The sequence below is a fragment of the Neolamprologus multifasciatus genome, chromosome 7 (assembly GCF_963576455.1).
Source record: "Neolamprologus multifasciatus chromosome 7, fNeoMul1.2, whole genome shotgun sequence".
NCBI lineage: Eukaryota > Metazoa > Chordata > Actinopteri > Cichliformes > Cichlidae > Neolamprologus > Neolamprologus multifasciatus.
The window spans coordinates 19,085,810-19,099,540 of NC_140445.1; the positions used below are offsets into that span (position 1 = coordinate 19,085,810).

The window sequence follows — 13,731 nt, forward strand, 5'->3', positions numbered from 1 at the left end:
AGTCAAAATTGCTTCTGATTTCTTTAAGTAGTCTACAGGAACAGTTCTCCAGGCTTCTTGGAGGACATTCAAAGCTCTTCTTCAAATGTTCACAGCCTTTTGTTCTGTTCTCTTTCAGGATGATCCCACACTGCTTCAGTAATGTTGAGATACAGGCTCTGGGGAGGCCAATCCATGACTGTTAGTGGGCATTTTTATGTCCAGGCATGCTTTTACTTCAGTGGCAGTGTGTTTAGGATCACGTGGTTGTGTTTGTCATGCTAAGAGATGAAGCTATTGCTATCACATTCTTTATGTAGTGTTGCGTTATTTATTGAAATCTGACTGTACTTTTCTACATTTTTAATCCTGTCAATTTTTGCATTTTTTTTAACAATGGTCAAAAGCCAAGATGCAGCTCCAATGATGACAGACCCTCAACTGTGATATACAGGAGGTTGTAGGCACCTCTCTCATCTTGATTCCAGTTTTTGTGCAGTTTGGCACACCTCAGCCTTTTCTCCCCATTCCCTTCCTTAAGAATGACTTCTTGACAGCCACCAAGACCATTCCTGATGGGGCTTTGGCAAACAGTAGATAAATCATCTGAAGATCCCTCTCTTGTCTCCTGTGTCAGCTCTTTGGATCTTGTCGTATTTTAAGGACATGACTGTCAGATACTGTTAATCTGCTGTAGATAGTTTTTATACCTGCAACTGCTTTTGTCCTCTGTACAGTTTTCTATATATGCCAAGTTAGCTCTTTGGGTTGAAAAACACTATTTTATGCCTGTTAATCTGTGTTTTCTTTGGCATTTTTTGTAGATTCAACTACAGAAATGAGAGCTGGCTCAAGGCTTTTCCACAGCACTGTAAATTGAGGCTCTTTCTGATCCCTGTGTTTATACAGGTTGTATGTTAGCTATAATATTTTCTCGTGATCATCATCCATGACAAAATAACCATTTCAAATATAAAACAAATCAGCTTTATTTTATTTGTGGTCTTGTTTGCTTTTTTTCGTACATTTCAACATGACTTTATGCATCTCAAATTGTACAGTCCTCCTCAATGTGAGTAAAGAGTTTCTGGGAAGGGTCACTTCCTCTGTCCACTGGCTGCTACGCATCATAACGGTGTTTATTCTGCATACTGGAGTGGGGTTCAGATCCTCAGTTGGTTTGTTGTTACGCAGTATACTCGGACTTGATCAGATCCAGAATTATCCGGATTGTTGCCTCACCTACATCAAGAACACTGAGTTAGATCTGTCTGTCTGTAGCTCGGATAAGCGATTAAACAATTAAATGTTTCCAGAGCAGCTTGGGCACAATTTTAGTCACTGCTAGTTTAATTTCATTTCCACACAGCAATATGTGAAGAAAACAAAATTCAACAATACACTTGTCTGTATCTCAGTATAACGGCTCATTTCCTATGTACTATGTACATTATGTGGTGACAAAGACATTTTTTGGTGATAGAATGTGTCGGTTTACCCTCCAAATTCATCCTTGGGTTCTCCAGCTTCCTTTCAAGCAAAGAGTCCATCAACCTTCTCAAGTGTTTGAAGATCACACCGATCCGCACAGGAGCCTTTTAATGAGAGCGACACAAAGAGAACTTAATTCTGCAGCACTTTTCAGTAACACTGTTTAGATCTGCTGACCTAAACTGCTGATCTAAACTGCTGGAAAACAACAAACTGAGGCAACAGTTCACACAATCTCACCAAAATTAGACAAAAGCTTGCAACAGCAGAAATTGAGAACAGACGGGCAGCATTTTTCTATTTCTACTTTTGCAGATGGTAGGGTCAAAATCTGGTGCGAACAACACCAAAGCATGGTGGTGATGGTGTGGAGGATATTTTGTACCATCAGTGTACCATCTTCTGTTGAACATACCATGTCACAAAACTCAAACCATCAAACTGGTTTCTTGAACATGACAATGAGTTCACTCTACTCAAATTGCCTCAAATGGAAGCTATATTAAACTAATCCTAAAGTAATCCCCGTGACCTCTGACCTGGAAATGAATCCATCCATCCAAGGTGATGAGCCTTTCTCTGTGCTGAACATCAATGTCGCCTCCAAACAGCAGCATGGGGAAAGGAGAAATCAGAGTGGTGTCTCGAAGGTAGATCTTAGTGTATTTCACCTGCGGATAAAAACAAACATACATGTTTTTAACCCAAGTGGGAATCACCGATAAGGCCTTCGCACACGCGTGCACACACACACTCTTCATCCATACCTTCTCCTGGTACAGCAGCCAGCCGTGCGTCTGCAGGTTGCGGTTAACAGAGGAAAAGTGGACCTGAGCCTTGCCCTGAGGCGTCTCCACTGTGCAGGCCACGTGCTCAAGCACGTCCACAGAAGGGGTACATAAAACCCGGGCCACGTTGTCATAGAGTCCAGCAGTCAGCACAGCATTCAGGACAGAGATCTGCTGCTTGGACATAGAGGCCGCCTGCGGCTTTAAGCTGGAGGAGGACGAGGAGCGAGACGACCAGAAACCCACCTGCTCCATCATCTTCATCAGCTCGTGCTTCACATCCTGCAGGGAAGATGGAGTCAGCGACATGGAATTAGATGGAAGAAGAAAAACTAATCCTACTAAAAAATTAAGTAGTGAACGTGCAGTGGACTCGAATCTTTACCTCTATTGTAATGAGAGCCGTTCGATTAAGAAAATGTTTCCTACAATAAGACATTTCTCCTCTCAAGCCGTCAGTCTGTGAGTTCTTCCACCTGAAAGTATGATGATGGACACAAGTAAGTAACAAATAGCCTCCCTGAATGTCCTGACTTTTATCGTAATGGGCCTCCTGGCTTCTTTTCAGGCTGCTGTTTTAATAGATGTAGAATGTCTCCTGATGACTCACAACCACAAAGAAATCTAAAATAATGCATATCTAATGTTACTGTCAAAGAAAGGAAATGATTCCCGAACATTTCCTCTAATAAAATTATTAAACCCACGCCTTTTTAAAATCTTCAGACTGGTTCGTACCCCAGGTATGCGTTGTAGATGGTCAGGTGATCGGAGTTGGCTATTGCCAGTGCAGCTTTGGCCAGGTTAGCTTCTTCTTTTCTATTCATTGGTGTGAAGAAAGGAGACTTCTCTGTGATGGCTGCCGCGATGATTGCCTGAAACAAGTCTCTAGTTAATATTAGTTGGAAGATATGAAACAAAACAGTTCAATCTGACACATACGGGATCACTACAGGTGATTTCTCCCACTGAAAACGCTACGTCCAGATGAACAGAATCACCTTTTGGAGATTTATTTACCTGGATGATTGAAAATGAACGTTTTAAAACAGTTCAACAAAACAAGATGTTAGCCTCACACGCTTGGAACCAACCACACAGCACAGTTAGACTTACTATGGGCTCCAGGCAGCCCAGGATGGCTCCGTAGATGAGCATCTTGCCGATCTTCACGTTGACCGGCAGGCTCGCCAAATGGTGTCCAAGAGGGGTGAGGATGTGATCATCAGGGTGACACGCTCCGATCTTCCTCAGCAGGTTTACAGCATTGCTGACCGACTGGGGCTGAGGAGCATCCAGGGCGCGGCTCAGAAAGTCCTCCGGGGAGCCGTACTGACATTTCTGCCGGACAGGAGGAAGAGGAGTCAAGTGCTTTCCCCGTGTGGGAATCTTTGTTTCTGTGTGAATCAGAACGGTGTAGATACCATGATATGGAGACAAAGCTCCTCAAGTGGGACCCGCAGAATCTCTGGAATGGAGTAATCCATGAAGATATCAAACCTAAATTTAGGAGGGTGTTTAAAAAAAAAGAAGAAAAAAAAGAGCACAACAAATTAGTACATGACCTAAAACTGGAAAGGTTTTGTTTACTGTCTTTTCTGCTGACTGCATTCTTGATAAGATGATATAAGGAAGTATTTCTTGCTTTCTGGACTTGGTTCCATCCAGCTCTCTGCATTAGTGGACGATGAGCTTCGTACCTGTATTTTGGATAGAGCCTGAAGCAGAAGCCATTTCTGACACGCCCTGCTCTTCCCTGCCTCTGGAGGGCGCTGGCTTTGGAAATAAACGTTTCCACCAGGGAACTCATCTGGCTGCTCTCGTGATACCTGAAAGATGACGACAGAGTGGAGTTAGTTATGTCTATGCATGTAACACACAAGCAGGTACTTATTATTCATGTTTGTGTCATCTTTTCCTAAAAATTCCTAAATGACTTGATATAATAAAATCTGGTTGAGAGATTTGGGGTAATTTTTTTGTTTATTATCTAGTGCCACGTGGTCAAAAACTGTCCAATATCTTTATTGTCTTCCCACTAATAAAAAGACAACCAAACGCCAAAGTTGGGACTCTGTGTAAAATTTAAATAAAAAACAGAATTCAAGGATCTGCAAATCTCATATTTGACCGTATAAAAGATTTCAAATGTTGGTACATTTCTCCAATTTAAACATTTGTTTACTCTGTTCTATTGTGAATAAAATTGTGGCTTTATGAGATTTGTAAATCATTACATTCTTTTTTGTGTGTTTTTTTTTTTAACATTTTGCACAACTTTCCAGCTTTTGTGGATTTGAACATACTGGACAAGATCCATTTCTGTTGCCGTTCTTGAGGTCTTACTTATTTTCTTTGGTCTTCCCAGTGTCGATGACGAACACAACATCAGGAATCGTCACACCTGTCTCAGCAATGTTAGTCGACAACACTATCTAAAAGTGACACAAAGCAGAGACAGAATTTTTGTTCTGCCTAAGACATGGGAGGATCAGTTATGATGCAAAATACAATTCGCATAATATTTCCCTATGATTGTAGAACATTTTGAAGTACCTTTCTAACCCCACTAGGGGGCACTGTAAAGGCAGCGGCCTGATCCTTCGATGAGAGGGTCGAGTGTAGAGCAACAATCCGGTACCTTCAAGACAGACAAACGTGACAGTGAGGCAGGGGGAAAGTTTGTGTCACCGCTTCTTTTAGATTACTGATCAGTGCGTGCACGCCACCTGGTTTTATCCCGAAACCTCTTGTCTGAGGACAGCAGGTCGAACAGCTGCTGGATATGAGCCAAACCTGGCAGGAACACGAGAATGGCTCCATCCACATCCACGAACTGTGGAGCTTTGTCTGGCAGCGGCACCAACAGCAAAATAGGACAAATTTTAAAAAAACAAACAAAAACAAAAACATATTTTTTCATATTTAACATAGAGAACATGAATGAATCTCTGACAAATGCTGCCAGTTTGTGTACCTAGGTAGTCTATGAGGTCAACAAGCAAGTCCATGTTGATCTTATTAGGGTTCATATACTGCAGCACATGTCGGGTCCTGCTGCTGAAGTGGTCGAGGTCAGGACCCAGGTCCCAGCCCGAGGACGAGTCCCTCACTATCACTTCCTGGAACAACGGAGCACACTGATGAGCTCATACTTAGGAATAATTTACAGGACAGTGTGTTGTTTCAGAGTCCTGGTGAGGCATAACAGGACAAGACAAAATGGTAAGGAAAGCCGACATTACCTGGTGCTGCAAAGTCTTGCCACCTTTTTGTGTGACAGAGATTGTCACTTCCTCTTCTTCTTCAAGAATTTTCTGGCTGTACTCTGAGTCCTTTTCTAAGACGTATCCCGTCTGCTCCACTATGTCCTCCAAATGAAACACCTGAAGGAATAAACAAAGACACACACATTGTTGAAAACGTTTAAGCTTCTTGGCCTTATCCTTGCTCCCTAGTTTCATTTATGGTTGCCAGAAACAAATACAGGTCATCCCTGATATTCAGCGTTATTTGCAGTTCTATCATTTTGGGCTTTCTACGAAGGATGGCTAGCCTCTCACTTAGATTTAGGGTGAGGAGTTCACTCATTCAAGAGTAAAACCGCTACTAGTTAACATTGAAAGGAGCAAGTTGAGGTAGTTCAGGCATCTGATTAGGATGAGATGTTCCAGGAATGTTCTAGCAGGAGGATGCTCCGGGGTAGACCCAGGACACCTTAAATAATTCGGTGTTTATCTGGGGACCCGGACACAGATAAGTGAAAGAAAATGGATGGATAATTTTATTTAGAGTAGCCTCACGTCATTCCCAGTAACCCTGGATTTGGAGCAGTGCCTCAATTAATCGTCAGTAGCAAGCCAATTTAGCTCCTCCTCCTCCCTTAAGTTCTTCCAATTGGCTCCTCCTTGTAAACAAACGTTTTAGAGTAGCAGGTGAGTGGGACTGAAATGTTAAGGATATCGCTGACATTAAACGGAGACAAGAGTAGAAAAAAATCTTTGAAAGCCTCAAGATTTACAGCAACTAAAAGTTTAGAGATACTCTGGTCATGCCTGAGGTCAGAAATGACAGACAAGAGAATAACAGGAAGGATAGGCTAACAAGACAACTTCATAACTTACTGACTTAAAAAAGAAAAGTCCTCCAGTACTTATACCCCTGGAGTCCACGGTTGGATGCTGAATGAAAACAAATTGGTAAAGCTTGTCTTACCTCCACTGGGAAGGTCCTGCCAGGAATGCTGATCACTGGGCAGCGGTTGAAGTAGTTGGAGAACTTGTCACAGTCCACCGTGGCACTCATGAGGATCAGCTGCAGATCAGATCTCTTCATCACAACATCCTTTAGGATGGTTAGCAGGAAGTCTGACTGGACACTGCGCTCATGGACCTGAGAGGATAGAGTTTAATATACTGAATTAGAAGAAGAAGAAGGAGGATGAGGATGAGAAGAAATGCATCCATAGCTGTAAGTAAGTACCTCGTCTACGATGATGTGAGTGAGAGAGGTGAGGTGCCGGTCGTGCTGTAGCTTCCTCAGCAGAACTCCAGTGGTACAGTACAGCAGGCGCGTCCAGTCTCCGGACTGATTCTCCATCCGGATCTGGTACCCGCACAATGACGACTAAATTCAAGATGAAACGGGGTCAGTACGGCAGGCTACGGTGTGATAAACATGTAGAATAAAAAAAAGAAAGAAGCATTTTCACCTTTGACCCTGGTCCATCCTCACAGCCTAGCTCCTGGCTGACTCTGCACGCCAGACTCATGGCAGATATTCTGCGTGGCTGAGTCACCACGATGTTGCAGGGCTGTGCCGCTGTTCCCCCGGTCAACAGGTCCTCCAGGAGGAACTGAGGAATCTGAGTGCTCTTCCCACTACCGGTCTCACCGGCCACCACCACCACAGGGTGGCGCTGCAAAGCCTCAAGGACTCGATGTCGGTGCTGAAAGACGGGAAGCTGCTCTCGCTCTGCCTTGAAGGTGGGACGCACGTTTAATAACACGGCTTCATTCAGTGCAAACGTGGAGAAGTTCAAGCGTATTTACCTGCAGTTTGCGGGCGAGCGGTGACTTCTTCAGCTTTAATAAGAGCTCTCTGGCTGCCTCCAGATCAGCTACCTCCCTCCTCCCACCTCTTTTCTCACTCTTGTCCTCCTGCTCTTGTCTTCTCTCCCCGATATCGAGACCGGCCAAATTCTCCCATGATTCTTCTGGCTCTTCATCACCATCTGCGCTCGATGCATGCTTCCCTTGGGACTGAGACTCCTGCCGTTGGCTCTGGTTCTGCTGCTGTTTGAGTCTGGTCAGCAGGCGGGAGATGAACTGGTCTCGAGGTTTGTTGGCAGCAGTGCGGCTCTCCTCCTCTTGCTGCTGCTCGCTGTCTCTCCACTCCAGCCACACATCTCTGTAGGTTGGAGGAAGCAGCTGGTGCACCGACTTTGTGAGAGAATAACAGGGGAGGGAATTCACTGTGCGCACATAAGACGAATAAAACAAAGCCAAAATGTAGCAGGCCAAACCATTAAAACTACTGCATCATGTACGCTGTGACTGTTACCTGTCCTTTAACCAGGTTGTAGAGTGCCAGAGTGGCTCCCAGATGTTGAGCTTGCATGCTGTCCTCTGTCAGGATGGTGGGACAAACTTCCAGAACATCATCTGGCCTCTGAACACGCACTCTGAGGCAAAGACATCACTTGGAATACGTGAAACAGCCAAGTACGTGAGCCAAAAACCAGAAGCACGGAGACACACTCACTTGCATCTCCAGTATCTGCCGCAAGCAACCTTATGAAAAGCAGGCGGCGGGCTTTTTGGCAGGTTCTTTCGGACCCAGTCAATAAGGAACTGTTTGGGAGACTTTCCGGTCCAGCTGCGAGCCGTGTAGTCAAAGTTGCGGATGTCCTTGGGCTCGTTCTTCTTCACAACTGCAAGAAAGAAAAGTAAGAAAAGGTCAGATTCTCAAAGGGATCTTACAGTGCACATTTTAATGCTTGTCCTTATTTACAGTAAATCAGCTGATGCTCTGATTAAACGCGCTGGATGCTGATTAAACGTGGCAACAATGACAGTTGCACTAAGGTCCAGTATAAGATAAAGAAGGATTATTATGAACCATCAATCCTGCAAAGCTACACTATTAGCACATAAGTGAAAAAAAGTGAACTGGGCATAATAGGTCCCCTTTGAATAATGTGTAAAAAAATGTTTCCTCTTCTGTGCACCTTTGTGAACAACATAAACATCCTACATGTTTCTACCTCACACAAATGAAGGACATTTTTCCTCAACGTCTTTGACCACCTGTGCAGATTATTACAATTCACCCAAACCATGAGCAGAGATGTAAACTCACATTTACATGTTATTCAGTTTTGTGAATGGATTTTCATAAAGCATGCCTTTGCAGTTGCACAGAATTTCCTGAACTGTGACATTCCCTAAAGCTACTGTACGATGCATAAAACACGCACAACCTCTATTATGTGTCAGTTTGGCTCACAAAGTGTACCCGTGTACCTTTCTCGGCCGGCGGGTCCTTCTCAGCTTGTTCAAATAAACTAAAGCCGAGCTCTTCTTTGTCTTCCTTCGCAGGAAGTATTTTCTTTTCTTTTTGAGGGGCGTCCACCACTTTTATGGCTGGATTGAACATAGGGTGGGACTCCAGCTGCTTCATTTCTAGAAAATAAAAACACCATGTTCAATTCTAAAAAAATCTTAAATATCCCCACAGGAAACAGTATACACTCACAGGCCACTTCATTAGGGACACACGTTCAACTGCTTTCTTAACACAAACATGTCATCAGCCAATCACATGGCAGTAACTCAAACATGGTCAAAACACCTTCCTGGAGTTCAAAGCGAGCATGTTGGTACCATCTGATCATTCAGATTGCTCATGTGCACAACCACCTTCAGGGCTTACAGAGAATGATCTGAAAAACTGAAAGTGAGAAGCAGGCCTCTGGGTGAAAATGCCATGTTGATGCCAAAGGTCAGAGGTCAGTGTAGAATGGCCAGAAACTGCTCTGTGCTGATATAAAGACAAGAGTACCTCAAACAGACACTTGTTACAACCAAGGTATGCAGAAGATCATCTGGGAATGCACGAAATGTCAAACTTTGAAGCAGATGGACTACAGCAGTGGAAGACCACACCAGATTCCACTCCTGTCACCTAATTATCACCCAGCCTAATAAGTCGTCACTTCTTCTGCTACATTCGGATGGTAGGCTCAGAATTTGGAGTAAACAGCATAAAAGCATGGATCCATCCTGCCTTGTGTCAGTGATTCAGGCTGGTGATGGTAATAGCGTGGGGATAATTCCTTGCCACACTTTGAGCCCTGTGGTACCATTTAAGCATCATTTAAACACCACAGCCCACCCGAGTATTGTTGTCCATCCCTTTATGACCACAGTGTGCCCATCTTGTGATGGAAGCTTCCTGCAGCAACTGTGTGATGCTGTCATATCAATATGGATAAAATGTCTGAGGAATGTTTCCAGCACCTGGCTGAATATATGCCACGAAGAAGGCAGCTCTGGATGCAAAAGGGGTCCAACCTGATACAAGCAAACTGTACCTAATGAAGTGACCTGTGAGTGCCACACTTTCTTTTGCAAAATGAGTTTGCAGCTTTGTCTTAGTTTTATGTACACGCACACACACCTTGCTGTATGATGCGTATCCTGTCCTGTGCCATCCTCTGGCCCGCCTTGTCTGCTTTGGTCTTGGCAGCAGCTGCCATTTCTTTAGCGTCAAACATCTGAGCAGTCAGTATCAAATACCTGTCATTCTACACAGCAAAAAAGAATACAGACATAGTAATGAAAAATCAACTTCCTAAATGATATTTACTTCAAAAGACGATCACATTTTTAACATCATACAAAGGCTGGTAAGAAAATCTCATAGCCTTAGTTTAACATTTTGGAATATGTGTCTGTTTTCTCTTATAATTGTAAATAAAGAGAATCTCAGAATTCAGTGGCTCTGAATCTCTGACTGTTCTTACTGGATCAAACTTCTCTTCCAGTTCAGGATTGCATGTCTTCTTCCCACCTTCCTCTTCCTCCTCTTCCTCTTCACTGCTTTGTTCTGCATACCTTAAGATCCAATCCTTCATGCTGGCAGCTTCATCCTTCTCTGTGGCCTGCCAAGCACCACACACACACACTTAGAAACTATTTGACAGAACACCTCCTATTCGTTGAACACACCCTCTCTGCACAAACCTTGGTGATCTCTCTGCGGGTGGTGTTGTTTGACACTTTAGGGCTCTGAGCTGCAGGTTTCTGCTGGACTGGAGGCTGAAATCGAGGCCGGTTCTTCTGACTCTCCTCCTGCATCTGCTGGCTAAAACCATCTGGCAGCTCCTCTAGCAAAACAGATCATAAATCCAGAAAGTTACTCTTCTACCTTTAAGGACTCCCACGATGATGATGACGATAATGATGTTTGGATGACTGCTGATGCCGTATTACCATCTTTAAGGTTGAGGCAGAGCCAGTCGAGAGCAGAATGGAGATCTCCTCCGTACAGGATGCTACTCTTCATCGCCTCTTCAATGTGCTCCCTTTTAAAGTTAAACTTCTGTAGAGCTGTGTACAGGTCCTGAAAGCACATCAGGAGAAAAACAGCAGGGATGCAAAACACTAAAACTCAGTGTGGGTCAGCTGGAAGGAACCAAAGTGTTTTGTATTTACCAGCAACTTCTTGTTTGTAAGTCTTCCTGATATGGGCCCCTTGTCGCCATTCTCCTGTCTGAACTCATTGATCAATTTGATAATCTTCTTCTCCAGGACAGCTTGGATAGCAACCTTTATTGAAAGGTAAAAATCACACCCAGTGTTATAATAATACAAGTTTTTTTTTTAAAACGTGAAAGCTACTTGACACAATATAATACGATTTTGGACTTACTTTAAGAATGGACTTATCGGAGACCCCACCAGTGTCCACCTGGGCGGTGTTGGTAAGACTGTAGGTCTTCGGAGCTGGAGTCAGGACAGAGAGCAACAAACAGACACCACTGCGTCAGACTTCAAGTTAATCCACTATTCACGTTTAAAATAAATAAATAAATAAACCATGTCATTGATTTACTAACATGTTTATTGTTTTACAGGCTGGAAAATATCCCTCCAAAATACCCTGAAAACACTGTTTCATCCTCCAATATGGTTGTTACCTATCAGTTACCTTATCCAAGATAATATTGATTTAATTTTTTTGGCATGGCCCCCAGACCCTATCGTTTTACAGCATACCTCACGTTATCTAAAAAACAAAAAACAAAAAAACAAAAACGGTAACTTGAACCTCAAGAAAATTAAAAAACTATATATTTATATTATTAATTACAGTAAACTTGTGGTCTTACAGGTCAAGTTTTTTTATTTATTTATTTGTTTATTTTTTACATATTTACCTCAAGAAAAGGGCAAAAAAAAAAATTTTTTTCAAAAGTTTTTTTTCTTTCTTTTTTGGACAATTTGGAGCAGCTGCAGGAGTGTCTGTAAAAGCATATTTTGAAGAAAGTGGAGCTCGGCCCTTTACCTGCGAAGCTGATGGGGCAGGTCAGGCTTCTTTTGTTTTGTTAAGTTTTGTTTTATTGTGCCCACCATGGTACATTTCCTCCTGAGAAGTTCTTGTCCAAGATCAGAGATGGTAAAGAAACTGTCATAGCTGATACTGTGTCCCCGCAGTTCAGTAGTCAAATCAAGGACTAGATGTTTTCCTTTGTTTTTTTAAGGGATACCACTCGCCGGTTTGCCTTTCGAAATCCTCCAGTCATCTTTGATTCCATGCACAGCTGGTTTTTGCATCCCTCACATTAAGTCATATTTACCTGACTTGCTGGGGGCATGTATTGCCAGAAAGAATATTTTCAATGGAAAGTTGAAAAACGTTCATCTTACGTTACCTCTGGCACTGGTCTGAGCATCAGACAAAGGAGCTGCACCCATCTCTCCCAGACATCCTTGATGGGAGCAAGCTTGTCAGCATCCTGAAGACTATCAGCAGTCTCATTGCAGGATCTCAACACTTCAACAAGAACACCAGTGCAGGCGTCCAGTTATTCCTCATCAGTGCCATTCTAAATGTCACCATGGACTTCTTTTTCATTCAAGATCAGATGCATCTTTGTCCTCCTGTTGATAATCTATACTGTCCTCCTTCTATGAGGGCATCCATATTACTGTGCTGTTTTGTGTCCTCTGCCTCATCTTTAGTAAAGACATGATCCAGAGCTTTGCTTATTGCAAAAACCTTCTTATTTTTGCATGCTGCAAACTGGAGATGTGTATTCTGCCAGGCACCGACTAAACTGAGTTGTTCTGTACACATCTGTCCATTTCCATCCGGATGACCATTTCAGGGAAGCAGTGGGGATAAAGGGGGCTGTTTGTTCAGGGAAGGAGACAAACGGTTAAAGAGAGAAGCCCCTAACTTCTCTCTGACTGTGTTAGTGAGCTCACAGTGTGTTTATGATTTCCGTTTTGGCACTAATTATTGTTTTATTGTCTTATATTATAACTGGGTTGAAACCAACCCCAACAACACAAAGGTCATAATTTTCACCAGAGCTTTTTGTAATTTAGTGAAATTAAAATTTCTTTTGTTTTGTTTAAACAGAGATTCCGACAAAGTCAAAAAGGCTTCATGTAATAAGCCAATTTACAAGGCACTTTTATGCTTTTAAAATCTAAAAATGGATCAGTGTCGATCCCAACACAAGAGGAAGGTAAAGTGCTTGATGATTTAGTGGACCGCCTCTATGTGATTAAGAGACTGAAATAATGTTGTGCATGATTCTCATCTTATGTGTTTTGCCACAAATGGTTGTTTAACTTCATTTGGAAACAGCATATTGCATTAATATTAGTTACAAGGCATTACATGCATGACATTATGATTGGGAGCTGAGCCCCCCTAAAAGTTTGGACCTAGAATCGTCCCTGTTGATGTTAAAAAAAAAGTAAATCCAGTAATAGTACAGGAAAATATGTGATTAACCCATGTCATGCTCCATATTTCTGCCTGCTAAATTCATACTAAAATCGTATTAATTGGAGTGAAAATACGGTGCAAACGCCTTAACCGTGGAGTGAAATGTTCACGCTGTGAGTGATTTTCACCTTTAGATTTGCTGTCTTTAGCCGGCTTGCTGGTGGCTGCCTGTTTCCTCGACTCCTCGGCCACTCCATTCCCCGCTGCAGCCCCACCGCTCCGGCTCGGTGCGGCCGGAGCACTTGCTTGCGGTGGCGATTTCTTCTTCTTTCCCCCCATTAGGTCATCCAAACGCTGCCCGCTTTTGAGTCCTTTATGTGCCTGAGTGATGGGAAGACATCGGCGAATTGCCGGACAGATGTAAAGATATCAAATCAAGAGCGAACCTGAGAAAACGTTTTCTCCCCTTTTGCCCCGCACGCTTGCCGTAGCGGAAGTATTACCCGAA

At 43.1% G+C, this 13,731-nt stretch overlaps 1 protein-coding gene across 1 annotated transcript; it reads right to left on the minus strand.

Moving 5' to 3' along the window:
* Window positions 1-950: 950 nt before the first annotated feature.
* Window positions 951-13,731, minus strand: dhx29 (DEAH (Asp-Glu-Ala-His) box polypeptide 29). The gene is made up of 28 exons (XM_085168339.1): window positions 13,412-13,731; window positions 11,193-11,266; window positions 10,976-11,089; window positions 10,754-10,883; window positions 10,505-10,647; window positions 10,285-10,422; window positions 9,939-10,065; window positions 8,783-8,941; window positions 8,022-8,190; window positions 7,821-7,941; window positions 7,310-7,699; window positions 6,970-7,236; window positions 6,741-6,884; window positions 6,474-6,650; window positions 5,504-5,644; window positions 5,236-5,380; window positions 4,988-5,108; window positions 4,815-4,899; window positions 4,605-4,693; window positions 3,959-4,087; window positions 3,683-3,758; window positions 3,375-3,599; window positions 2,997-3,133; window positions 2,644-2,734; window positions 2,238-2,540; window positions 2,010-2,141; window positions 1,478-1,574; window positions 951-1,221 (listed from the first exon to the last, which is right to left on the minus strand). Exons 1-28 carry the CDS (start codon window positions 13,560-13,562, stop codon window positions 1,166-1,168), a joined length of 4,131 nt encoding a protein of 1,376 aa, XP_085024465.1. The 5' UTR covers window positions 13,563-13,731; the 3' UTR covers window positions 951-1,165.

Coding starts and splice junctions, on each gene's coding strand:
- dhx29 (XM_085168339.1), bottom strand. CDS start 13,562: ATGGGGGGAAAGAAGAAGAAATCGCCACCGCAAGCAAGTGCTCCGGCC. Junction 10,066..10,284: donor TGGAAGAGAAGTTTGATCCA/GTAAGAACAGTC, acceptor TTTGCTGTGTAG/AATGACAGGTATTTGATACT. Junction 5,645..6,473: donor GCAGGACCTTCCCAGTGGAG/GTAAGACAAGCT, acceptor TTATTCCTTCAG/GTGTTTCATTTGGAGGACAT.